This window comes from Hemitrygon akajei, chromosome 9, assembly GCF_048418815.1.
Source record: "Hemitrygon akajei chromosome 9, sHemAka1.3, whole genome shotgun sequence".
Classification (NCBI taxonomy): Eukaryota; Metazoa; Chordata; class Chondrichthyes; order Myliobatiformes; family Dasyatidae; genus Hemitrygon; species Hemitrygon akajei.
The window spans coordinates 87,230,700-87,257,901 of record NC_133132.1 but is presented as its reverse complement, the minus strand read 5'-3'; the positions used below and the strand labels follow the sequence as shown (position 1 = coordinate 87,257,901).

Below are 27,202 nucleotides of genomic sequence, written 5' to 3'. Positions count from 1 at the left end.
TGACTGAGTAGAAAAGGCAGCAACTCACGGAAGGTTGGAGCTTTGAGGAACAGCAATCAGCGTGTGAGATTGATTGGCAAGAACAAATTAAAGTAAAGCAGGGGCAAGCTGAGTAGACAGAGTTAGAATGGAGATTTTGAGGTTTTAGCTCTTCAAAGCTTCAGCATGGAGAAGCTTCTGTTAGAAAAGGCAAAAAAGCTGTAGGGAAGTTTCTCCCCCTCCACCACCCGCCTCCTCCAACAGTTTATTGTGCTTTCTTCTTTACTATTGCTCAGTTAGAACAGTAGAGATGCCAGGCAGGATAGTGGAAGGAGATCTCCAGTGTCTCTGACAATTTCACCTGCAACGTGCATCCAGCTGCAGTTTCTAACACTCCGCGTTAAGGATGAACTCTGGTTCACTTGGGTGGTTGAGGGGGTGATAGATAGGACACAGGAAACTGGATAACAGTCAGGAAAGGGAAAGGGGTAAACAGCCAGTGCAGAACACCCCTGTGGCCATCCTTCTTTATAACAGGTATACCACTTTGGATACTGTTGGAGATGAATGACCTAGCAGAGGAAAGTCACAGTGGTCAGGTCTCTGGCAGTGAGTCTCAAAAGGGAAGGGGGAGAAGAGGAGAGTTGTGGTGATAGAGGATTAATTAGTTAGGGAAACAGAAAGGAGGTTCTGTGGCCAAGAATTAGAATCCCAGATTGCCCCCCTCCCCAGGTACTAGGATCAAATTTCATGACACATGCCATGATAAAAAAACCTGATTCTGATTCTGATTCTGACATCTTGGATCGGGTCCTCAACATTCTTAAGTGGGAGGGTAAACAGCCAGAGGTCCAAGTAGGTACAAATGACATACGTCATGAGGTTCTGCAAAGGACTTCAGGGAGTTAGGTGCTAAATTAAAGGGCAGGACTTCCAGAGTTGTGGTTTCAGGATTGCTACCTGTGCCACATGCTAGTGAAGCCAGAACTAGGAAGATTATACAGTTTAACATGTGGCTAAGGAGGTGGCGTAAAGAGAGGCCATAATAATTTTGGATCATTGGGCTCTCTTCTAGGGAAGGAGGGATCTATACAGAACAGGCGGTTTGTAACCTGAACTGGATGGGAACTAATATCCTAGCAGGAAGGTGGGAACCAGTGTGCCAGAACAGATAGTGGAACAATAGTGGAGACAGATGTTGTTAAGACCTCAGGCAAAGTCAGGATCCAAAAGATTGTGCATGGTGTGACTAATGTCCTTAGCTGCATATATTTCAATGCAAAAAACATCATAGGAAAGGCAGATGAGCTCAGGGCATGGGTCAACACAGGGAATTATAATATTGGTAGGTAGATAGACAGATAGCTTATTGATCCCAAAAGAAATCACAGCATTTCAAGTTCACAGATATACAATATTAGAAGAGAAGCAAGAAGAATAAATAAAAATAAGTTACCTTAAACAGTCTAACAAGAGGGGTTCATCACTCCCCTGGCTGTAGGTTGACTCATTATAGAGCCTTATGGCCGAGGGTAAGAATTGCCTCATATAGCATTCTTTGGAGCAGTGCAGTTGTCTTAGTCTATTACAGAAAGAGTTCCTCTGTTCAGCCAAGGTGGCATGCAGAGTATTGCCAGGGTTTTCTGTAGGGTCCTTTGTTCTACCTCAGCCTCCAGTGTGTCCAGTTTGATTTCTATAATACAGCTAGCCTGTCTAATCAGTTTATTGAGCCTGTTGGCATCACCCATGTTGATGCCATTGCCCCAGCACACCAGGACGTAGATGATTGTACTGGTGACAACAGACTGGTAGAATATATGAAGGAGAGGCCTGCATACTCCAAAGGACCTCAGTCTCCTCAGGAAGTAGAGGCATCTCTGGCCCATCTTGTACACAGCCACTGTGTTGATGCTCAAATCAACTCTGTCATCCAGGTGCACCCCCAAGTACTTGCAGGTCCTCACCACGTCCACGTCCTCAGCATCAATAGTAGCAGGGAGCAATGCAGGCTTAGTCTTCCTAAAGTCCATTATCATCTCCTTTGTCTGACTGATGTAGAGTTAGAACTGATACAGCTTGCACCATTCGACAAAATCCTCCTGACCTCCCTTTATACCCCTAGACTATTTTTGAGTCATCAGAGAACTTTTGCAGATGACATTACTCAGTGTTGTATCTAAAGACCAAGGTATATAAGGTTTACAGGAAGGGATGCAAAGTAGGCTCCTGTGGGGCCCCAGTGTTCATTATAGCTATATCTGACATACAGCTCTGAAGCCGCACAAACTGTGGTCTGCCAGTCAGGTATTCCATTATCCTGGATAAAGTGGCCTAATTCTGCTCCTATATCTTACGGTCTTATGATCTAATCAGCTGGATGATAATGTAGTTAACTGGATCAGCAGCTTTGCAGATGACACCAAGTTTGGAGATTTAGTGGACAGCGAAAAGCCTATCATGGTTAACATAGGGATCTGCATCAGCTGGAAAAATAGCAGATAGAATTTAATGTAAACAACAGCAAGTGCAACCGACCAGGATAGTTCTTGGGGAAAAAAGGATCAGCCATGATTGAATGGCGAAGCAATCTTGAGGGGTCAAATAGACCAATTCTGCTCCTACGCCTTATGGTCTTATAGTCTTAGGTGTCAGGCAGCAGGCATGAGTTTCATTGCTATTACAAAGGAAAAAGTCACCTTGACCAGATGGACTACATCCCAGAATCCTGAGAGAGGTTGCTGAAGATGCATTGGTCATGATCTTTCAAGACTGACTTAATTCTGGCATGGTCCTGGAGGACTGGAAAATTGCAAATGTCACTCCACTCTTTAAGAAGGGAGGAAGGCAAAAGAAAGGAAATAATAGGCCATTTAGCCTAACTTCGGTGGTTGGGAAAGTGTTGGAGCCTATTATTAAAGATGAAGTTTCAGGGTACTTGGAGGCTCATGATAAAATGAGTCAAAATCAACATGGTTTCTGTGAAGGGAACTTTTGTCAGTCAAATCTGTTAAGAGTTCTTCAAGGAAGTAACCAGCAGGGTGGACAAAGGAAAGGTAGTGGATGTCATTTACTTGGATTTTCAGAAAGCACGTGATAAGGTGCTGCACATGAGGATGTTTAGCAAGATAAAATCTTATGGCATCCAATGTTACGGAGAGAAGGCCGGGAACTGGGATTGAGGAGGAGAAAAAAAAAGGATCAGCCATGATTGAATGGAGGAGAAGACTTGATGGGCCAGATGGCCTAATTCTACTCCTATGTCTTATGGTCTTATGATACAATGGAAGAGCCAGCCTGCATTGAACAGAGCTTTTTCCCCAGCAAAGGTGATTGTATGGTATTGGAGGCACTTGAGAAATTAAAAAAAAACATGATCCTCACAAAGCTGCCCTGCTTATCCAAATGGAAGTAAGCAGGTAGATGACAGCATCATCGACCCCAATGTGCTCCTGGTAGGCAAACTGCAGGGTATCGAGGGCTGATCTGACCAGAGGTTGGAGGTGAGCTCGGACCAATGTCTCTAGGATCTTCATGACGTATGAGGTCAGAGCTACTGGACAGCAGTCATTCGGGACTTTCGGTCAGCCCTTCTTGGGTACTGGGACCACACATTATGTTTTCTGCACACTAGGGACCCTTTCCAGGCTGAGACTCAGATTGAAAATGCGCTGGAGAACTCCACACAACTGCTCAGCACAATCCTCCAGGACTTGAGGTTCACACCATCCGGTCCCAATGTTTTGCCATGTCTGAGTTTCCCCAGAGTCCTTCTCAGCTGTTCAATAGTGAAGGTCCATGATGACTGGGGAGATGGTGGAAGGTGGGGGCTGGGGGAGATGAAGAACAGAATAATAGGATTTGGTATGTGGAGGTGTGGATGGTAGGTGCAGGGGAAGGAGAGGATGTAGACTGTGGTAGCCTGTGTCATTCCTCAATGTGTTGAACTGGGGAGGAGGGGAAGCATTGGTGCTGAGAGAGAATTGGGTGTCTCAGCAGCTGGACTGGTGTGCTGAAGTGGGTGCAGACAGAAGGGTAATTGTAAACCTATTAAAGAATAGGTTTAACTCATTAGTCCATTCATGGCTGCATTCCGAGGCTCTACAGCTAGACTGTAGCCTTAGTGAGACTTAATTGCAGGAGATGCACGACTGGCAGCTCAATATTCCGAGGTTCCATCATTTTAGACGTGACAGAGCGAGGCAGTAGTTAATAGTGGTATTTTAAGCTCAGGTTCTCCAGTCTCGATAACACCCTTGTAAAGTTTCCCTGTACTCTTCCAACCTTATTTACATTTTTCCTATAGGTAGGTGACCAGAAATGAACACAATAGTCCAAATTAGGCCTCACCAATGATTATAAAACTTCAACATAACATTTTATTTCAAAACTTTGATTTATGAAGGCCAATATGCCAAAAGCATTTTTATGACCCTGTCTACCTGTGCCGCCACTTGCAATGAATTATGAATGCATAGCCACAGTTAGATGTGGAGGCCAATTCACTGAGTATATTTAAAGTAGTGTTTGATAGATTCTTGATTAATCAGGGTGTCAAAGGTTACAGAGAGAAGGCAGGAGAATGGGGGTGAGAGGGATAACAAACCAGCCAAAATCGAATGCCTGAGCAGCATCAACGGGCCAAACGGCCTAATTCTGCTCATGTGTCTTTAGGTCTTTTTATTTATTTCAAGAGCACCAAGTCTGTATTCAATTTATGAAACAGGTTAATGAAGTGTGCATTGCAGCAAACCTAGACACTATGTTTTGACACTTTCCCTCTCATTTCCAATCAAACGTTTCAGACCAGGCTCTGAATTCTGTAATGAATACATTCCAGCTTTCCCTTCTTTTTTCATTGCTTTATAATGGCATTATTTCAGAAAGACATTATTTAAATGTCAGAAAAACATTGGGTCTTACCTTTCTCACTGACACTTTCACTTTCTATTTCCACATCTTCACAACTGGTGTACTCTGGTGTCGATGCTCCTTCTTCCTCAGAGCTACTTACTGAAATTTGTCTTTTTTTACCCACTTTCTTCATTCTATGTGGTTTTGGTGGAGGTGGCCTTACAGATTCTGATTGGTCAGAACTAAGAGAATCATTTCTCAGCATAGTTTCACTTTTTTCCCGCTTAGTTCGAGCCACAGCAGAGCTGGGATCCAGATGCGAGTGCTTTCTGTAGGAGTCATGTTCCTTTGCATCTAGATACTCAGTAGAAGCTGTGGTCCGTCCCAGTGTTGGTGGGCTGTGATTCATCAGATGCTGCTGCCTAGAAGAAGACAGGTGTACATCTGCATTTCTTTCATCTGGGTAGGATTTCTGTATATCAGTGGAGGAATTCTCCTCTTCTTGCTGCTGCGTCCTCCTTGCTAATTTGTGCTCTGTCCCTTGGCTTTCTTCAGCCGGTGTGTGTGGGAGTGATGCATCACTGTGTCTCCTTTCGTGTCGTGCTCTCGACACTTTAGCATGCATACGCATCTGCTGCTCCTCAGGAAGGGATTTAGCAGGGTATCTTGCCAGATTGGGATCACTCTTGTATCGATTCTGATATTCCTCTCCATTTCTTTCAGTGTCCTGATCTACCAGCTGCTCCCCTTCTAATTTTTCATTCATGTCCTGATAGTCTTGTGATCGGCCTTTCTCTAGCCGCCGGCTCTCTCGTCGCTCCTTATGCTCCCTTTCCTCAGCTGGCCTGTCATTCTGCCGAGGGGACGTCTTTGGTGTGCGTTTCCGTTCACCTCTCTGCACTTTTCCATTCTGTTCCGAAAATGAAGAACTCTTCCTCCTGCAATGATGGTCATTAACAACATGTAAATATTTTCACACCAAACCTTTGAGGATTTTTGCAAGCAGTAAATTAACCTAATACCATTAAAGATGAGTAAAAATGAATGGTGACTGCAGTCTTAATAATCCAGTACAAACAATACCATTATACAGAATTAAGTCAAATTTAGATGAAGATTCCACAAAATAACTAATAAGATTCGCACAGACCATATATCTTAAACAAATCCAATTTACACGTGCTCTTTCTCCCACAAAGAGAATTTCTTCAATTTATTGCTTAAATAGAGGTGATCTAGAATTTATTGTAAATTAATTCAGATATACTGTAGGTTGACTACAAGAGGTAAATTAACTACCTTTTCTCCAATGAATGCCACAGATGAACACTGGTCACTCGGATTTGTTACAAAGGAACCCAGAATACCCCTTTCCACCTTAAATGACTTAATAAAGTTGTATGGCAATGAAACAGGCCCTTTGGCCCACAACATTCATGCCATCCAAAAAATATTCATTTTTGTTAATCCCATTTAACAGCACTTGGTCTGTAACCTTCAATGCATTAGCAATTCAAGTGCTCATCCAGATATTTATTAAATGTTGCGAGAGCCTTCACCTTCACCTCCGCTAGCCAGATAGGCAGTGACTTCCAGATTTTAGTTATTATCTGATCCCATCAAAATCTACCGCCCATTACCCCAAACCCATATCCTCTAGTTTTAGACACCTCTGTTATTAGGATATGTTTACTTCCTGTTATCGACCTGCTTTATGCCTCTCATAATTTTGCTACTACTATCAGAATACCCTTCCTTAGTCTCCATCGCTCCAAACAAAACAAACCTGACCTATTCAACCTCTCCTCTTAACTAAAATATTCAATCCTAGGAAACATACTGGTGAATCTTCTTTGTTTTCCATGTAGCAATCAGAACTGCATGCAACACTATAGCAGTGGCACACCAAGTAACTGCCAGGGCAACTCAGCATGTCAAGCAGTGTCTATCGTAGATAAGATGCTGGATAGCCTTCTGAGGGATAAGATACATATACATTTTGAAAGGCGAGGGTTGATTAGGAGCAGCCAGCATGACTTTGTGTATATGAGATCTTGTCTTATGAATTTGGTTCAGTTTTTTGATGAAGTGACAAGGAAGGTTGATGAGGGGAGGATAGCAGATGCAGTATATATGGATTTTAGTAAGCTTTTTGATAAGGATCTGCATAGTAGGCTGCCATTGGAGGTTAGATCTAAATTGGAATCAAAATTGGCTGGGGATAGAAGACGGGGTGATTATAGAAGGATATTTCTCACACTGGAGATTTATGACTAGTGATATACTTCAGGGGTTAGTGATAGGTCCATTGTTAATTGTCATCTATATTAACAATTTGGATGAGAATATACAAGGAATGGCTAGTAAGTAGATAGCACAAAAATAGCTGGTATTGTAGAGAGTGAAGAGGAGTATCAAGAATTGCAGTAGCATCCTGATCAGCTAGGTAGGTGGGCTGAGGAATGGCAAACGGAATTTAATTCAGATAAGAGTGAGGTTTACATTTTGGAATACAACTCAAGTTTGGATTTTTACATTGAACAGGAGGATCCTGGTACTGTTATGGAGCAGAGAGAACCTGGAGTACAGAAGCATAATTCCTATAAATGGAATCACAGATAACTAGGGTAATGAAATGGCTTTTGGTTTTCTGACCTTCATCAGTCAGGGCATTACATTTAGAAGTCAGGAGGCAATATTGTGATTGAACAAGATATTGGCGAGCTCACACTTAAAGTTTTGTTTTCAGTTTTTGTCACTCTTTTATAGGAAGGATGAGATTAAACAGGAAAGACTGTAAAAAGGATTAACAAAGATTTGCCAAGACTTGAGTAACAAAGTTATAGGGGAAGATTAGACAGGCTGGGTCTTTTGTCCTTGGGGCACTGGAGAATAAGAGGTGATCTCCAAGAAAATCATGAGGGTGTGTGGTCTTCTTCCAGGTTTCAGAATGAACACTAGAGGACATAGTTTCCAGTTTTGAGATGAAAGGTTCAATAAAAACCTAAGGGGCAGCTGCCAGAGCAAGTGGTTGAGGCTGGTACATTAAAAACATTAAATAAGTATGTGGACATATATGGATAACAAGAGTTCAAAGGGATGTGATCCAAGTGCTGGGAAATGGGAATATCTTAAATATACATTTTGGTCAGCATGGATCAAAGGGCCTTTTACCTTGTTGTACAACTCAATGATTCTATAAATCAATAAGAGGGTTTAAAAGGCTAGTTTTCCATTTGAGAGTTTTAGTTAACAGCCCTGTTTGGCCTAGTATTTATTGTTTTCTTTTTTCTTAAAATACTGTTCACATTAAAATCTGTGAACTATCAACCCACTTCAGTGTCTCTCTCTCTCCACACATGGGCCTTATCTGAACCTAGTGATAATAAGCTAGCCAATAATATGAAAGATGATACCAAACGTTTTTTCAAATATATAAAGAGTAAAACAGAGATTAAAGTGAATATCAGACAACTAGAATGACACTGGAGAGGCAGTAATGGGGGATAAAGGAATTGTGGATGAACTTAATACATATCTTGAGTCAGCCTTCACTGTGGAAGACCCAGCAGTTTGTCAGAAATATAAGTGTCAGAGAGCAGAAGTGAGTGTAGTTGCTATTACTAAGGAAAAGGTGCTTAGGAAGCTGTAAGTTCTGAAGGTAGCTAAGTCATCTGGTCCAGATGGACTACACCTCAGGGTTCTGAAAGAGGTAGCTAAAGAGATTGTGGAGGCATTAATAATAATCCTTTGAGATTCACCCAATTCTGGAATAATTCCAGAGGACTGAAAAATCGCAAATGTCACTCCACGCTTTAAAAAGGGAGGGAGGCAGAAGAGGAGAAATTATAGGTTAGTTAGCCTGACCTCAGTGATTGGGAAGATGTTGAGACTATTGATTAAGGTTGAGGTTCCAGTGTTCTTGGAAGCACATGATTAAGAAGGCCAAGGTCAACATGGTTTCCTTAAGGGGAAATTTTGCCTGACAAATCTGTTGGAATTCTTTGACAAAATAACAGGTAAGATTACAAAGTACATTACAAAGGATGGTGTTTAGTTGGATTTGCAAAAGGCCTTTGACAAGGTGCCACACATGTTCCTACTTAACAAAACAAGAGCTCATGGTATTACTGGAAAGATATTACCATGGATAAAAGATTGGCTGACTGGCAGGAGGTAAAGAGCAGAAATAAAGGGGGCCTACTCTGCTATTCTGGTTGGTTGCTGGTGACTAGTGGTGCGCTGCAGGAGTTTGTACTGAGACTGCTTCTTTTCACATTATACAGTATGTTAATGATTTGGATGATGGAACAGATGGCTTTTTGGTTTGGTTTGAAGACAATACATAGGTAGTTGGAAGTGCAGGTAGTGTTGAGGAAGTAGGGAGTCTACACCAGGACTTAAACAGATTGGGAGAATAGGCAAAGAAGTGGAAGATGGAATATAGTGTAGGGAAGTGTAAGGTCACGCACAGTGGCAGAAGGAATAGACTATCTCCACACTGTCTCAAGGACCTTCAAGTTCTTCTTAAAGAGTGGTAACCAAAACTACACATGATATTTGAGATGGGTCCTAATCAGATCCTTTAAAAAGACTGAGCCTAACTATCCTCCGTTTCTGCTCTTGCACCTCTATTGATGACTAAGGTCTTATATGGTTTGCTAACAACTCTTTCAATATTCTTGCCACATGCTGACTGACTGGGCTGTCAATTCTCCCTGGAACTGACTGACTGGCTGACTGGACTGTCAATTCGCTTCTAGAACTAACTGACTGGTTGACTGGGCCATCCATTCCTGTCCGGGGCTGACTAACTGATTGGATCATCCATTTTCTCACCCAAGCTGTAGTGGGTTATAAACTTAGCCAGCTCCACTACAGGCACATCCCTTAACCATCAAGGGTATCTTCAAGAGGTGGTGCCTCAAGAAGGCATCACTTATCACCAAGGATCCTCACCATCTAGGACCTGCTGTCTTCTAGTTATTACCATAAGGGAGGAGGTACAGGAGCCTGAAGAATAACACCCAATGATTTAGGAAAGATTCTACCCTTCTGCCATCAGATATCCCAATGGTTCATGAATCCATGAACACCATTGCATTATTTGCTTATTTTTGCATTATTTATTTATTTAACAGGTAATTTATAGTTATTTTTATGACTTTCACCATACTGCTGCCACAAAACAACAAATTTCACTTTATTTACAGCGGTGATTAATAAACCTGATTCTGATCCTGAACATTATCATAACTCAGCAGGCTAAAGAGCATCTCCTAGAGTCATAGAAAAACACAGCACAGAAACAGGCCCTTTGGCTTATCTAGTCCCAGCCAAACTATTTAAACTGCTAAGGTCCATGTAGACAACATGCACTTCCTTGCCTTCATCAACTTTCCAGGTAACTTCCTTGAAAAGCTCTATAAGATTGGTTAGACATGACCTACCACACACAAAGCCATGCTCTCTGTCCATAATCAGTCCATGTCTATCCAAATACTCATATGTCTGGTCCCTTAGAATACCTTCCCATAACTTTCCCACTGCTGATGTCAGGCTCACCAGCCTATAGTTTCCTGATTTATTTTTAGAGCCTTTCCTAAACAGCAGAACAACATTAACTGTCCACCACTCCTACTTTAAATACTTCTAATGATCTAGCTTGTCTTCAACTCGTTTTCTCTTTTGCTTTGATGAAGGATGTCCAACCTGAAATGTTAGCTCTTTTCCTCTTTTTTTCAGAAGTCAGCTAACCACTGAGATTTCAAGTTCAAGTTGAAATTTATTGTCATTCAACTATACACATGTATACAGCTAAACGAAGCACTGTTCCTGTGGGGATGAGGTGCAAAGCATGGTACATAGTCACATACAGCACATATAGTTGTGATCCAGCACATACAGTCACAAAATAATATTAGCACAAGTCCCTGAATGGCATGGCCTGAGGACTGGCAGGATGATAAAGTGTGAGGCGCATATTTATGTAAGACCATATAATGCTACTGGCACTGTTATAATAAAACAAGCAATAGTCTACAAAGTACGTAAAAGTATGTAAAATGGCAACAACAAAAGATGAAAAGTGGCCAATGCAAGATGGGGGCCATTCAGACAGGGTGTTAATGTGTACTGGCTAGCTCACTGACTGTTAAGATGTCTAATAACTTTGGGAAGAAGCTGTTACCCAGCCTGACAGTTCTGATTCTTATGCTGCAGTAACTTCTCCTTGATGGAAGGCATTTCCTGCACTTTCTGCTTTCATTTCTGATTTCAAAGCAGTTTTTAAAATTTTCATTATCATGGTTCTCTATTTTCTGTAATATAAACCTAAAATGCTGGGGAAATTAAGCAGTCAAGCATCATTTCTGGAGAGGGAAATCTGAAGGAGACCTTTCATCAGAACTCCTTTTTATCCAAATTGACATTGACACTCTTATTTCATGAACATCAATCTTGTTAAAGCATTCTCAGAGGCATTGTCGAAAAACAATTTCCCTTTAATTTTGCTTCTTTATACCTCTTTCATTGTTTGAAGGTCCCTGTAAGAGGCTTTTAAATTCAAGCAAATAGATATCATCCTGGATTTCTCTATTTCTTGCACTACAAAGGTTCCCTAATGATTGTTCCCAACCCATCTCCTGTTTTCCCTTCCCAAATACTTTAAATATGACAATATTAAGAACTTGTCTTGTCTATTGCTAATACCATGAAATGATATTCCAATATAGCTTGTAGTACTTGTAGCTCTCCAGCATTATTCACCACACATGTCAATGTTTCTTGTAATTTTTTCCGTCCACTTCATTCCAATGTGGTACAACATCCTTCTCGAACACTAACCATCTAATCCTTTCTACTTCTCAATACTTATGGAAATATAAAGCTATGTGCAACACATTTCACCAGTATCGACAACTGCTGACTGAAAATACAACAAAGCAGGTGATAGTACTTCTAAGATTACCTCTCTCTAGGGGGTTCACTCCTAGATCTTGATGCAGACTGTTTCTGTTCAAATCCCATCTCTTGCCGAGCAAGTTCGGATACCCGAGTCTTATCAGGTGGAGTAGCTTCTGGTACTGCTCCTACTGTACTTAAAGGAGTCTGGGAACGTGAACGCTCTTGCAGTCTTGCTTTCTTTTCCCTTGGTGCATCAGAACCACCACCTGTGGCTGTGTCACTCAGAGCTCCATCCTGACTAGAAGGCTGTGCTGTTCCACTTCCAATGAACCACGCTTCTGACTTTGTAAGAATTTCTTGCTGTTTACGACATAAATTGCATACCCACATTACCTAGATAAGACAAGAAAAGTAATTAAGTGATCAGGTCTCAGACTCTTCAAAATTAAATCTTCAAAATCTGCATGCTTTTTTTTTTTACAACACACACAAAATGCTGGTGGAACACAGCAGGCCAGGCAGCATCTATAGGGAGAAGCACTGTCAACGTTTCGGGCCAAGACTCTTCGTCAGGACTAACTGAAAGGAAAGATAGTAAGAGATTTGAAAGTAGGAGGGGGAGGGGGAAATGTGAAATGATAGGAGAAGACCAGAGGGGGTGGGGTGAAGCTGAGAGCCGGAAAGGTGATTGACAAAAGGGATACAGAGCTGGAGAAGGGGAAGGATCATGGGATGGGAGGCCTAGGGAGAAAGAAAGGGGAGAGGAGCACCAGAGGGAGATGGAGAACAGGTAGAGCAATGGGCAGAGAGAGAGAAAAAAAAGAGGGGGGGAAACTAAATATATCAGGGATGGGGTAAGAAGGGAAGTTAGAGAAGTCAATGTTCATGTCATCAGGTTGGGGGCTACCCAGCCGGTATATAAGGTGTTGTTCCTCCAACCTGAGTGTGGCTTCATCTTGACAGAAGAGGAGGCCGTGGATAGACATATCAGAATGGGAATGGGAAGTGGAATTAAAATGTGTGGCCACTGGGAGATCCTGCTTTCTCTGGCGGACAGAGCATTGGAGGTGGCGAAGGAGATCTCTTCCTTTTTTAAACAAAGGGGCTTCCCTTCTTCCACCATCAACTCCACTCTCAAATGCATCCCTTCCATTTCCCACACATCTACCCTCACCCGATCCACTTGCCACCCCACTCGGGATAGGGTTCCCCTTGTCCTCACCTACCACCCCACAAGCCTCCAAGTCCAACATGTAATTCTCCGTAACTTCCACCACCTCCAACAGGATCCCACTACCAAGCACATCTTTCCCTCCCCCACCTTTATGCTTTCCACATAGATCTCTCCCTACACGACTCCCTTGTCCATTTGTCCCCCCAACCCTTCCCACTGATCTCCCTCCTGGCACTTATCCTTGTAAGTGGAACAAGTGCTACACCTGCCCTTACACTTTCTCCCTCACCACCATTCAGGGCCCCAGACAGTCCTTCCAGGTGAGGCGACACTTTACCTGTGAGTGGGCTGGTGTGGTATACTGTGTCCGGTGCTCCCGGTGTGGCCTTTTATATATTGGTGAGACCCGACGCAGACTGGGAGACCATTTCACTGAACACCTATGCTCTGTCTGCCAGAGAAAGCAGGATCTCCCAGTGGCCACACATTTTAATTCCACGTCCCATTCTCATTCTGATATGTCTATCCATGGCCTCCTCTACTGTCAAGATGAAGCCACACTCAGGTTGGAGGAACAACACCTTATATACTGGCTGGGTAGCCCCCATCTTGATGGCATGAACATTGACTTCTCTAACTTCCCTTCTTACCCCATCCCTGATATATTTAGTTTTTCCCCCTCCTCTTTTTTTCTCTCTCTCTCTGCCCATCACTCTGTCTGTTCTCCATCTCCCTCTGGTGCTCCCCTCCTCCTTTCTTTCTCCCCAGGCCCCCTCCCCCTTTCTTTCTCCCCAGGCCTCCCGCCCCACGATCCTTCCCCTTCTCCAGTTCTGTATCCCTTTTGCCAATCACTTTTCCGGCTCTCAGCTTCACGACACCCCCTCTGGTATTCTCCTATCATTTCGCATTTTCCCCTCCCCCTCCTACTTTCAAATCTCTTACCATCTTTCCTTTCAGTTAGTCCTGATGAAGGGTCTCGGCCCGAAACATTGACAGTGCTTTTCCCTATAGATGCTGCCTGGCCTGTTGTGTTCCACCAGCATTTTGTGTGTGTTGCTTGAATTTCCAGCATCTGCAGATTTCCTCGTGTTTGTTTTTATACACATTATTTTACATAATCATTCAATAAGATTCAATTTCAGGTTCATTCATCCTTCACAAAATTATCTTTTTATTTAATCCATATTACTACCAACACATTTTTAAAAACAAGTTGCATAAATCAGTGATGTGATTAATTAATCCCCATTTTGCTCAGAATCTGTTTCCTTTTCTCAGATTTCCCCTGGAGTGTAAGAGGCCAAGGGTGACTTTATAGAGGTGGATAACAACATCATGGGTACACCTGGAAGACATAGGTTTAAGGTGAAAGGAAAAGGTTTAAAAGGGAAATAGGGGCAACCTTTTCACACAGAGGATGGTAGGTATATGCAGCAAACTGCCAGAGAAAGCTGTAGAGGTAGGCACAATTACAATGGTTAGAAGATATTTAAACAGGCACATAGATAGGAAATGTTTGGAGGTACAACACAACAAATGGCACTAGCTCAGGTAGACACTTGGTCAGCATTGGCAAGTTGGGCTGAAGGGCCCATTAACTGAGTTGGGATGAGGTGGAGTTATATGAAAGTCAGTCCAAAGGAATTGGAGTCTGTTGGTTCCCTGGTGTAGCTGTTTCAGAAGAAAAAAGGACAAAATAACCATGACCAGGATGTCGTTTAGTGAAGGCAACAGCTTTCAATCCCACAGCAGTGTGTGGTACTGTGGCATATCAATGTCAAAACTATACTGCACAGTGCACTTGCATGCACTACACTGCTTTTTTCCAAACAAAAACTTATGAAACTATTAAATGCATGAAATTACACAGCTGGTTATTCTAACAAATTACAATTAATTATTAAACCAATTATTAATTCTCATCTCTGTTCATTTACTCTCTACTGCAAGTTGTCCAACATCTCTGAAGTAAAAAATGAGCTACTGGAGGAAGTTGGAGGGTGAGGCAGTACCTGTGGAGGGAACTGCATAGTCGATGTTTCAACTTGGGACCCTTGATCCAGACCTCTAAAGTGTCCATGCCAGACACTAGTTATTGGGGTAGATCCTCAGGCAATCGTCATACACCTCTTGTTCTGTAACTGTTACCTTGATACAACCACTTTATGACAATGTTTCCATTATGTTATTAGAACATAAAACAGTACAGCACAGCAATCGATGTTGTGCTGAAAAAAATTAAACAAATAACAAGAGCAGAAATAAACTAACCCTGCTGCCCTCACAAAATCCATATCCATCATTCACTGCACATTCACGTGCCTATCTAAGTGCCTCCTTGACGCCTCTAGCTTCTTTGCCTCTATCACTACCTCTGGCAGCACATTCCAGGCATCCACATCATCTGTATATAAAAACAGACTTTTTTTACAGACATCCACACAACTCCTTTAGATTTATCCCCTCTCATCTTAAATGCCGGTCCTCTAATACTGGACATTTCTTTTTCAATATTTTTATTAATTTTCACATAGAAGAATACAGGGTACGAGGATCTATATTATGAATCAAAAAAAAAGATAGAATAGTACCGAATACATTATATTTAAATCATACTTGCAATCGCAGTACCCTATATTCATAATCAAACACATACATTAATTAAATTGTAATTTGAATTGTAATAATTTTATGATACAAAAAAGAATCTAAACCCACTACCAAAGTCGAAGCTGTTTGGTAAAGAAAGGAAGGTGGAGAAAAATCCTTATCACATAGTGAATATTGGACTTTTCGATCTTGGGAAGAAGATACTGGCTGTCTACTCTATTTATGCCTTCCATAATCTTATAAACTTCCAATTTCCTCTCAGTCACCACTGCTCCACAGAAAACAACCAGTTTGTTCAATCTCTTTGTATAGCACATGCCTTAAATCCCATCCTAGTAAACTGCTTCTGCACCCTCTCCAAAACCTCCATATCCTTCCTATAGTGAGGTAACTAAATCTGAATGCAATACTCCAGACGTAGCCTAACCAGAGTTTTATAAAGGTGCAATATCACTACCCAACTCTAGTATTCAGTGTCTCAATTAATGAAGTAAGAACATGATACGTCTTCTTTACTATCCTATCAACCTGTCCAGTCATTTTCAGTAAACCATGTATTTGGATCCCAAAATCTGTCTGTACTCTTAAGGGTCTTGCCCTTAAGAGGGTATTTACTGTACCTTTACATTTGAAATCCCAAAGAGCAACATTTCACATTTGGCTGGATTAAACTCCATCTGCCATTCTTCACTATATCTGCAACCCATCTATATCTCATTGTATGCTTTTACAATCTTCTGCTTTTTTCATAACATCACCAATCTTTGTACTAACTACTAATTTATTAATGTATCCATCTATATTTTCATTCAGGTCATTTATCTTTATTACAAACATCAGAGATCCCAATACAGATCGTTTCAGAAACTATGCGTCATGGATTTCCATCTTCGAAGGGCAAGTTAATTTTGAATCTGAAAGCAAGTCACTGTGGATCCCATGGATATTAATCTTCTGGATGATCCTCTCATGAGGGACCTTGTCAAAGGTCTTCCTTAATTTCATTTTGACAACATCCACAGTTCTATCTTCATCAATCACCTTTGTTACCTCTTCAAAAAAATTAGTTCTCCTGTATACAGCCATACTGACTACCCTTAAGTAGGCCATAGTTTTCCAAATGCTTGTAAATCTTATCCCTAAGAATCCTCTCAAGTTGCTTCCCTGTAACTGATGTGAGACTCACTGGTCTCATTACCGATACTTTTACATGACCATCTCCTTTCAGTCACCACCATGCACTAAACTAGCTTCAGAAAATTTAACGTCATTGACTCATTGAAAACACAGTAATCATTATTAAACATTTCATTTACTACTTTACTGAACAGCCTGAAATCATTTGCAATGATCAGTCATTGAATTGTGTTGTTTTCTCCATCTTTGCTTTCATATCGCTTTCCACACCAGGTCTTTCCCTTTCCCGCCCTCACTGTAAGTCATAAAATCATCACCTTGGTCCTTCCCTTTCTAAAGCTCATCTTCCATACTATCTTGAAGAATATCAGACATCAGGGAACCGAGTGAACAGTAAGGACAGAGAGGCCAGTAGGGACTTGAGTGAACATGAGGAAAAGATCTGGGGATCTGAGGGAATTATAGACCCGTAAAGGAGAAGGAAGCACCAGAAACCAGAGCAAACTGTTCCAATACAGGGTATTGGGGACTCCAGCAAATAAAAGGAATTTGTAAACAGGGTAAGCAGGGACAGATGCGAGAGGGGAAGTTATATCTGGGAACAGATTAAATTGTTTATCTGCTGATTCAATCAAATTTACGACAAAGGATTGTGAATGAGTGTGATTTAGACAAGGTGAATTCAATATCTAATCAGGTTCAGAAGAGTTACAAAGATTGGCAAAACCTGGATTTACTGAGAGGGGTGTCGAAGAAGGAAATTAAGTAATAACATTTCTCAAGTTCTGATAATTCAAAGCAAGAAGCAGTAAAAATCTATGGTTATAATTATTGATTTGAGATGCCAGGCAGATCTTTTGGTGTCAGCTTTTGCTTGAAAAATAATGAAGTAGGTTGAGGAAGGTTTGGATGAGTAGATAGTTCAAGGAAGGTGAGGGGGCTTAGGGAGGAGATCTGGGAGAGGAACCATGTTCAATAGAGTGTTGGGGTCAGAAAGGGTTGTAGTAAGGGCAATTACAAAATAAATGAACTTACCTTGATGAATGTTGTTACCATACTTTCAGCAGTCACCTATATGGGGGTGCACCTTCTAATATTGCTGCATGTGGCCTCAAGAAAAAAATCACTTTGTGGCAGTCTCAAACTTGCAATACTAATAGTTATACTGATATTTTTCACATCTTATGTTCTACATTTATACCGACTTAATATTGTTTACATTTATCTCTACTCTGATCGAAACAAAAACACAAGTTCTCACCTGCCACAAATTAGTCCTTGATGTAGAAGCTGATCAGGTAAATTGATTACTGATGGCTAATGTTTTTCCCACCTAGACATATTCATGTACACTAAATAACTTCAAAGTAAACGGATCTTCAGTTTACACAAAACTATTTAAATTCAGGGTCAAGGATACCAGAAACCTTTCAACAGTAAGTTTGACTTAAAAATTAAGTACTATCAATTAAGATAAAAATTGTGTTCTCAACCTCCTGCTTCACAGCCTAGATACTGACTGAAAATAGTCCAATATAGATTCCCATCACATATTTTGGCTTTTTTTCACAATCAGATAATATTTTCATTCTTTATTAAGGTAACAGAATTGTTATATTATCTGTCATCTCCAATGTATTACAATTGACACATTTATCAACTAAGGAAATCTGTACCCCAAGGAAGAACAGCACTGACAACAAATACAACCCTTATACTCACACAGCAACTGCAAACAAAATCACAAATGAACTTCTCGTCTTTGCAATTCAAAGCCGCTTGTTCAGCAGACAACAATCTGTTAACTAAGGCAGTTTTAAGTGTTAACTGCTTCTTGGTCTCGAAGAAAAGAATAATTTCTGAGAAATGTACAAAACACACCAAACATTTCATTAGTTGTGCTTGTGCCCAATGATCAGACCAGAGTTTAATTTTAATTATTTGGATTCTGTCCAAACTAATCCAAATTTAGAATAACAATCCACAGATGTCAGGTTACCCAACACAAATGGTCTGGTGAAAGATTAAGAGGATCTAATTTTGCTTTACTTTTTACATTACCCAAATGCAGCATAATGGATGATGAAAATGTTTTCAAAATCCTTATCTTCAAAGGATTATTTAATACTTTTACTTCATCTGATTTGATGTAAATTAAAGTACACCATTTACAGACAAAACACAAACATACATTAAAAATGCAGATTAACAAACTGTAACAAATAGAGAGTATTGAGGTGCAGAAATTAATGTTGAATCGCATTCATTTGACACCTTGATAAGGTACTTAATGAGCATCTTACCTACTCAGATGGGAAACGGCTCAAGTTTTTCCCTTACAACCTGACCTTACTCAGAGTTGCAATACAAGCACAATTAATTTGACTTTAATACCACTGGATAAGAAAGGAGAAAAAATAGCATGTGGTCCTGTCCAGCTGCTGGGTTTTCTCCTTGCTGGAAATCTGACATGTATGAAGAGAGATTAGGTTCACCTGAGATGGCCCATGTAGTTGCACACCTAACTCTGCACCCTTAACCCAGCCACTCATTATGAATAAGTGGATCTCTAGCTAGCACTTGCCATAATGGACAGGAATATTTTGCTGTTGATTTTTCAGTTTGGATTCTCCCCAACCTAGTAGAGAGTTGATTGGCCAGTCCGGTGCTCTCAGCAAGGAACAACAGGCAGTTTGTGATTTTGGACTAGTGTAACAGAGTCGCATCACAGAGAAGTTTATTTTTACATGCTAGGGCTTGCATTTCTTTTGCAAACTGCATATTTTAATGTTGCATGCACAGCATATAAATGCTCAGTCCATAAAATGCAGAGATGACATCACTCCTGTCGCAATCCTGCTTATTTGAAGCCAGTCCTACTACAGTGAAATTAGTTGATGTACATTATAGAACACAGTCAGGAGAAAAAAGCCTAAAAGCAGGGCCTACATCCGTGAGTTTGTAGGTCAAGTGTTGGAACTCCTCTGTTTGGAACATGGTATGAGTGCAGGTGAGCATTTGCAGGCTGCTGAAAAGTTAATCCATGTCCTGACCTTAGAACATAGAACAGTACAGGAACTTCCAACCACTGTGACTGTGCTGACTATGATGCCATGGCTACTTGTAAGAGTTCGTTAAAATACATTGGAATTAGAGCCTGGGACTTTTTCTCCTGGCATTCCCTTTCTATTGTTGTGTCATCAAACCAAGGTCTTCAAAATACCCGACCCACTCACATTCACACAGTTCATCACAACTGAAGCTATATCCCCATAGCCCTTCAATTAGTCCCACTTGCCCTAACCCTTTCTCACAGTCCTGTAAATCCTTTACTTGCACCCAGCCTTCGCCCGACTATCAAAACTGAATCTGCCTCCACTTTTACCCTGGCCATGAATTCTAGGTTGCAAGCACAGTACATGCTGTGTGTAATAAAAAGTTTTCATCATGTTAATTTCAGTTCTTTCGCAAATCACCGTTATTCAATGTACCGTGGTTCTTGACCCTTTGCTAGTGGAAACAACTTCTCTCCATTTACTTGATCCATAACTTCTATGATTTTAAATACCTTCATCAGGTCGTCTTGCAAAATCCTCTTCTATAAAGAGAAAAGAATCCACTCTTTTCTCTTCACTTTTTATATAGTTGTATAAATGGAATTATTTCAGTAAATCTCATCTGCATACTCTCTAAAATCTAAATATTATTCTGCAACCTGAAGTGTTATATTCTAAATGCAGGTTATGTGGGGCAAGTTTAAAAAGCTTGAACTTGCAATATTCATTCCTGCAGCTTGAACCATGACCTCTGCATTTATGGGAAATGTTCCATGGAATGAATTTCTGAATCAATATTTCCATTGTATTGTCTTTGAAATGTCTCTTTCACAAAGTTTCTTGCCCATTATCAACCTGAGAAGCATCATGCATATCCTCTAAAAGCCTCAACCCACTGATCTTCAGGCTTTAGAATGGATTCCAAATTGATTTGGCTACCAACTTTAAGAGCATGAATGAGCTCCATACATCACAACACAAATTTTCACAACCCTTCTCACTATCTCTTAGGTCATCCTGCTCTTCTTCCTCCCTTAGTAATCCTATCACTTCATGTTATTTATTTCCCATTACACTAAGTCATAGAAATGCTGATCAAATTCACACCTAAGTTAATCACATATCTCTCTAAACCATTTCTATTCATGTACCTGTTCAGGTGACTTTTAAAGGTTGTTAATATACCTGCCTCAGCCATTTTCTCTTGGTGAAAAGTTGCCCCTTAGATTCCTATTAAATCTCTCCCATCTCACCCACCCTAAGCCTTCTAGTTTCTGATTTTCCAACCTTGGGGAAAAAGATGAAATGCACATTCACCCCATGATTTTACACTCCTTGAATAAAAAACACCTCTTATTTTCCTATGCTCCAATGAAGAGACCCAACCTGCTCTACCCCTTTCCATAACTCAGTCTCTCAAGTCTCAGCAATATCCTTATAAGTCCTCTCTGTACTTGTTCTAGTTTAGTCACACCTTTTCTATAGCAAGCCGACCAAAACTGAATACAATGTTCCAAATGCAGCCTCATCAATGTCTTGTACAATTGCTTCATGCTTATCTGCATTAAGTCATATCTACTCTATCCTTTGCATCATGTATCATAAATCTGCTGAAACTAAATTACTAACTAGTATATCCTTTACAAATTTTAATATTATGCACCACACTTAATACCCAGACTTCTTATACTATATTTCTCATAACACAGAAGGGAGGCAAGACTGGGAAATAAAAAGGAAAAACAATATCCCAATATTAAACCTCAGGGATCTATATCCTTTTCTCCTACTGGAGTAAACAGCTGTTCACCACCACTTTCTGCCTCCTATCCCCTTATCTAATTATGCCTCCAAGTTAACATTATCTTGTTAAATTGTGCTTTATTTTCTAAGTCAGTAAAATGGCTTGTACTATTGCACTTTGTTTCTTTCAGTAACTGAGATTAATCAGATCCAATTTAAACACAGAGCAGTATTGAACAGCACAGGTTATCTGGCCCATGATGTCTGTACCGAATACGATGCCAAATTAAACTCATCCCTTCTACCTACTAATAAAAAAGGGTAGGCAACCTTAAGCACAAATGATTTTCTAGCATGCATTATTCATTAATTTGAGGCAATACATAACTAGATGTATTTAAATGGATAATTCCCATATTTCATGTTTTTTATGGCATTTTTCTGGCCCACCGTCCGCCCATTAAACACAATCCGGCCCACAGAGGCAAAAAGGTTGCCGACCCCTGATCTATATCCTTCCATTCTCAACATATTCATTTGTCTACCTAAAAACCTGTTGAATACCAATATCGTATCTGCTTCCAATTCTACCGCTAATAGCCTGTTTACGCTACTTACTAATCTTTGTAAAACATTTGCACCACATATCCTTTTTAAACTTCCCCCTTTCACCTTAAAGCTATACCTTGAATATCCTGGGGAAAAAACGTTCTGGGTGAATATCCTATCAGTGCCTCTCATAAGTTTATATACCCATCAGGTCTCCCCTCTGTCTCCAGTGCTCCACAGAAAACAATCCAAGTTTGTCCAAACCCTCCTTTTTAATTAATACTCTATTTATTTATTGATTTACTTCCTTACTCATACTCTATGCCCCTGGTGATGAAGGTATTCATACCATACAACTTCTTTACCACTCTATCGACGTGTTGCCACCTTCAGGGAGGTATTGATTTGGATCCCAAGGTCCTTCTGTACATCAATGCTGTTCCAGGAACTACCATTTACTGCATATTTTTCCTTTACCTCTAACTTTACCAAGTGTAACACCTGACACTCACTTGGATTAAACTCCATCTGTTATTTCTCTGTTGTAATTGTAACTGAGCTAGATCCGGATGTAGCTTCTCATAACCTTTTTACTGTCTATAACTCCATTAATTTTTGTGTAGCCTGCAAATTTACGAACCAGCCCATCTACATTTTTGTTCAACTCATCTATATACTATATATCTCAAAGATTAGAGGTCCTAGCAAAGATTCTTGCAGAACTCTGCTGGTCATACAAAATAAAGCCTTTTCACCTCAATGTTTGGTCTTTTCTAGGCAAATCAATTCTGAATTCAAAGTACCAATTTGCCATCAACACCATGTACTTTAATTGTCTTAATCAACCTACAATGAAAGATCTTATCAAATGCCTTACTAAGGTTCATGTAGTCAACATCTACTGTCCTGTCTTCAGAGGCATAACGATGTACAGCATGGAACAGACCCTTTCACTCAATTGGTCCATGTCAACCAAGATATACCTACGCTAGTCCTCTTTATGCACATGTATTTCCATATATGACTGTTATATTGTTCTCTACTGTTCCATAATGGTAAAATTAAATTAGTCAAACTCTAGAGGGAGTAGCTTTGTGAAGATGGGCAGATTGGCTAACAATTCTATTTTTCTCTTTTATTAATACTCTTTTTCACTTTATGAACTAGAACATAGAATCTAAACAATTTTATGAAATTTGATAAGTTGTTCAACATTATATTTACCATTGACTTACAATGATGAAATGATGAAGGAATGTTTTCTATAGAGTTGATATACAGTGGACCAGATCTCGTTGATCTGGTTTCCCCACCAAGAATCTACTTCAGACACAAAGTACTAATGCTGCTGGCCAGAAGTATTCCAACTTCTGTACAGTGCATCTCTGGGAGAAGATGTAAGAAATGTGTGAGATTTTATAATCGATTTTTAATTGTCTCTAAGATCTTGAGATAAAGGAAGATGGCACCAGAGCAAAGTGATTCATGGCAAACTGCTCTCCGCGCATTTTATTCTGCATTCTGTTATTTATTTCTCTTGTACTATCTTAATGCACTGCAGTAGTCAAATAATCTATATGGTTAGGATGCAGAAAAAAGTTTTTCACTGTACTTCGGTACAAATGACAATAATAAATCAATTTGTCACTTATTTACCAAGTTACCACTTGATCTCATTTGGCATATCCCTCTAAATATTTCTATCCAAGTACTTCTCCAAGTTGTTAATGTATCTGCCTCAAACACTTCCTCTTGCAGCTCATTCCATATCTGGACCACACTCTGGGTGGAAAAGGTTGGCACTCAGGTTCCTACTAAATTTTGGCACAGCTTTGTGGGCCGAAGGGCCTATATTGTGCTGTAGGTATTTTTCTATGTTCTAAATGTCTTCCCTCTCAACTTAAACCTATGCCCTCCAGTTCTGGTTCCCCAACTCTGAGAAAAAGACTGTGTGTATTCACCCTACCTCTACCCCTCATAATTTTATACACCTCTATAAAATCATCCCTCAATCACCTATGCTGCAATGAATTACAGACCAGCCTGCTCAATCTCTTTCCATAACTCAGTGCCTTGAGTCCCTGCAACATACGGATAAGTCTCCTCTGCACCATTTTCAGTTCAATGACATCGGTCCTATAGCAGGATGACCAAACTGAACAATATTCCAAATGCAGTCTCACCAATGTCTTTTCTAATGTCATACATTACCTTTGTCGCTTCTTGAAAAAAACTCATCAGATTTGTAAGATATGAAAATCCCTCACATGCTGTCTCTAATTTGCTTTCAGTCAATCTATCCTGGATGTTCTTTTTAACCTTTGCTTCTCTAAATGAGTATCAGAGTTGTCGCTAGCTACCAGTACTATCCCAATGCCATTTTTCTTTGAACAGAGTATAACATTTAGCATCTTACAATTATTTGTAAACATCCCCATAACCGAACAAGAATTGAAAAAATGTGGTTAGAGCTCCTGCTTTCCCCAAGATGCATCACATCTGGTTAATTCATTTTATTTAATTTAATAGAGTTGTTATCTCCCTCTTTGATTACTGAACCCCAATGACATAATTTCTTGATATATATTCTAAGTTTATAAGTTTGGTCTGAATATAACATTCCAGAGTATGAGCATAGTCACTGGCAGCTGCCCATATAATAAATAATAAGTTCCTCCTTAAGTTATATCTCTGACATGTTTTCACTTGCACAGTACTTAACCATGTTTGGATTTTTTATACTTCATGAATTTGAAAACTTGGCCAGCAGTTCAGTCTTGTGTTCTGATTTTGGTTTCTTATTTTGAAGGTTAATGACACTCTTCAAATGAAAGGACCTATTTCGGGTCTCCAGTAGCAGATAAAAAGAGCAAAGTTGTATGATTGTGCCTGCTAAGTTGGAACAGGAACTAGTCAGTCAGCTACATGATCTGATCATAATACCATGACATAGGGGCAGAATTAGGCCATTCCACCCATTGTGTCCATTCCACCATTTCATCATGGCTGCTCCCAGATCCAATTTAATGCTATGCACTTGCCCTCTCACTATATCCCCTGATGCCCTGATCAATCATGAATCTAACAACTTTTGCTTTGAATATACCAACAGACTTGGCTTCCCCGCAGTCTGTGGCAGAGCATTCCACAGATTCACCACTCTTTGGCTAAAAAAAAATTCCTGATTACTCCTATTTCAAAATGTCGCTGCACAATTTTGAGGCTGTGCCCCCTAGTTCTGGCTAGCCCCACCATAGGAAACATCCCCTGCACATCTACCCTATTTAGTCCTTTCAACATTCAGTAGGTTTCAATGAGATCCCCATGCATTCTTCAAAATTCCACTGAGTACAGGCCCAAAACTGCCAAGCACTCCTTATATGTTAACCCTTTCATTCCAGGAATAATCCTCTTGAATCTCCTCTGAACTCTCTTTAATGACACCACATCCTTTCTGAGATAAGGGGTCCAAACAGTTGACAATACTCCAAGTGTGGCCTGACTAGTAAGTCTTACAAAGCATCAGCATTATTGCAAACAAGAAAAATATCTGCAGATGTAGGAAATCTGAGCAACACACACAAAATGCTGGAGGAACTCAGCAGGCCAGGCAGCATCTAGGAAAAGAACACAGTCAATGTTTCAGGCCAAAACATCAACTGTACACTTTTCCTAGATGCTGCCTGGTCTGCTGAGTTCTTCCAGCATATTGTGCATGTTGTTCAGCATTATCTCCTTGTTTTTATATTCTATTCCCTTTGAAATAAATGACAACATTGCATTTGCCTTCATTACCACAGACTCAAACTGTAAATTAACTTTCTGGGACTCTTGCCGAAGGACTCCTAAGTCCTTTGCATATCTGATGTTTGAATTTTCTCCCCATTTAGATAATAGTCCACATTATTGTTCCTTTTACCAAAATGCATTATCGTCCATTTCCCAACATTGTATTCCGTTTGCAACTTTTTTGCCCATTCTTCCAATTTGTTTTGGTCCTGCTACAATCACATTGCTTCCTCAGCACTACCCACCCATCCAGCTATCTTCATATCATCCGCAAACTTTGCCACAAAGCTATCAATTCCATTATCTAAATCATTGAAAAACAATGTGAAAAATAGCAGTCCCAATACGGACTCCTGAGGAACACCACTAGTCCCTGGCAGCCAGCCAGAAAATGTCCCCTTTATTCCCACTTGCTGCCTCCTGCTTGTCAGCCATTCCTCCATCCATGCCAGTTTATTTCTTGTAACATCATAGGATTTTATTTTGTTAAGCAGCCTCACGTGAAGCACCTTATCAAATGCCTACAGAAAATCCAAGTAAATGACATCCACTACCTCTCTTTTGTCCACCCTGCTTGCTACCTCCTTGAAGAATTCTAACAGGTTTGTCAGGCAAAATTTCCCTTTCAGAAACTATTCTGAATTTGATTTATTTTATCATCAGTCTCCAAGTACTCTGAAACCTCGTCCTTAATAATTACTCCAACACTTTCCCAACCACTGAGGTTGGGCTAACTGGCCTATAATTTCTTCTCTTTTGTCTTCCTCCCTTCTTAAAGAATGGAGTGAATTTGCAATTTTCTATTCCTCCAGGACCATGCCAGAATCAAGTGATTCTCGAAAGATCATGACCAATGCATCCATCATCTCTTCAACAACCTCTTTCAGGACTCTGTAATGTAGTCTATCAGGTCAAGTGACTTCTCCACCCTAAGACCTTTGAGTTTGCCTGGCACATTTTCTTTTGTAACAGCAACGGCACTCACTCCTGTTCCCTGACACTCAGGGACCTCTGGCATACAGGTAGTGTCATCCACAGTAAAGACCGAAGCAAAGTACTTGTTAAGATCATCTGCCATTTCTTTGTCCCCAGCATCATTTGCCAGTGGTCCAATATCAATTCTCACCTCCCTTTTACTCTTTATATAACTGAAAAAATCTTTCAGTATCCTTCTTTATATTATCCACTAGTTTGCCCTCATATTTCATCTTTTCCCTTCTTACAGCTTTTTTAGTTGCCTTTTGTTGGATTTTAAAAGCTTCCCAATCATCCAACTTCCCACTCTCTTTTGCTACCTTATATGCCCTTTCCTTGGCTTTTACGCAGTCCTTAACTTCCCTTGACAGCCACAGTTGCCTAGCCCTGCCATTTGAGAACAACTCCTTCTGTGGGACATATCTATCCTACG

The 27,202-nt window shown here is 40.4% G+C and overlaps 1 protein-coding gene across 7 annotated transcripts in view; it reads right to left on the bottom strand.

Annotated features, from left to right (window-relative positions):
* rims1a (regulating synaptic membrane exocytosis 1a) overlaps nucleotides 1-27,202 on the bottom strand; it is a 549,448-nt gene that overhangs the window by 260,768 nt on the left and 261,478 nt on the right. For all 7 annotated transcript variants that reach the window (XM_073056477.1, XM_073056478.1, XM_073056481.1 and 4 more), the window contains exons 5-6: nucleotides 11,801-12,129; nucleotides 4,900-5,768 (exon numbers count right to left, since the gene is read on the bottom strand). In XM_073056477.1, the coding sequence (XP_072912578.1) occupies nucleotides 4,900-5,768; nucleotides 11,801-12,129 (1,198 nt within the window). The remainder of the gene's footprint in view (nucleotides 1-4,899; nucleotides 5,769-11,800; nucleotides 12,130-27,202) is intronic.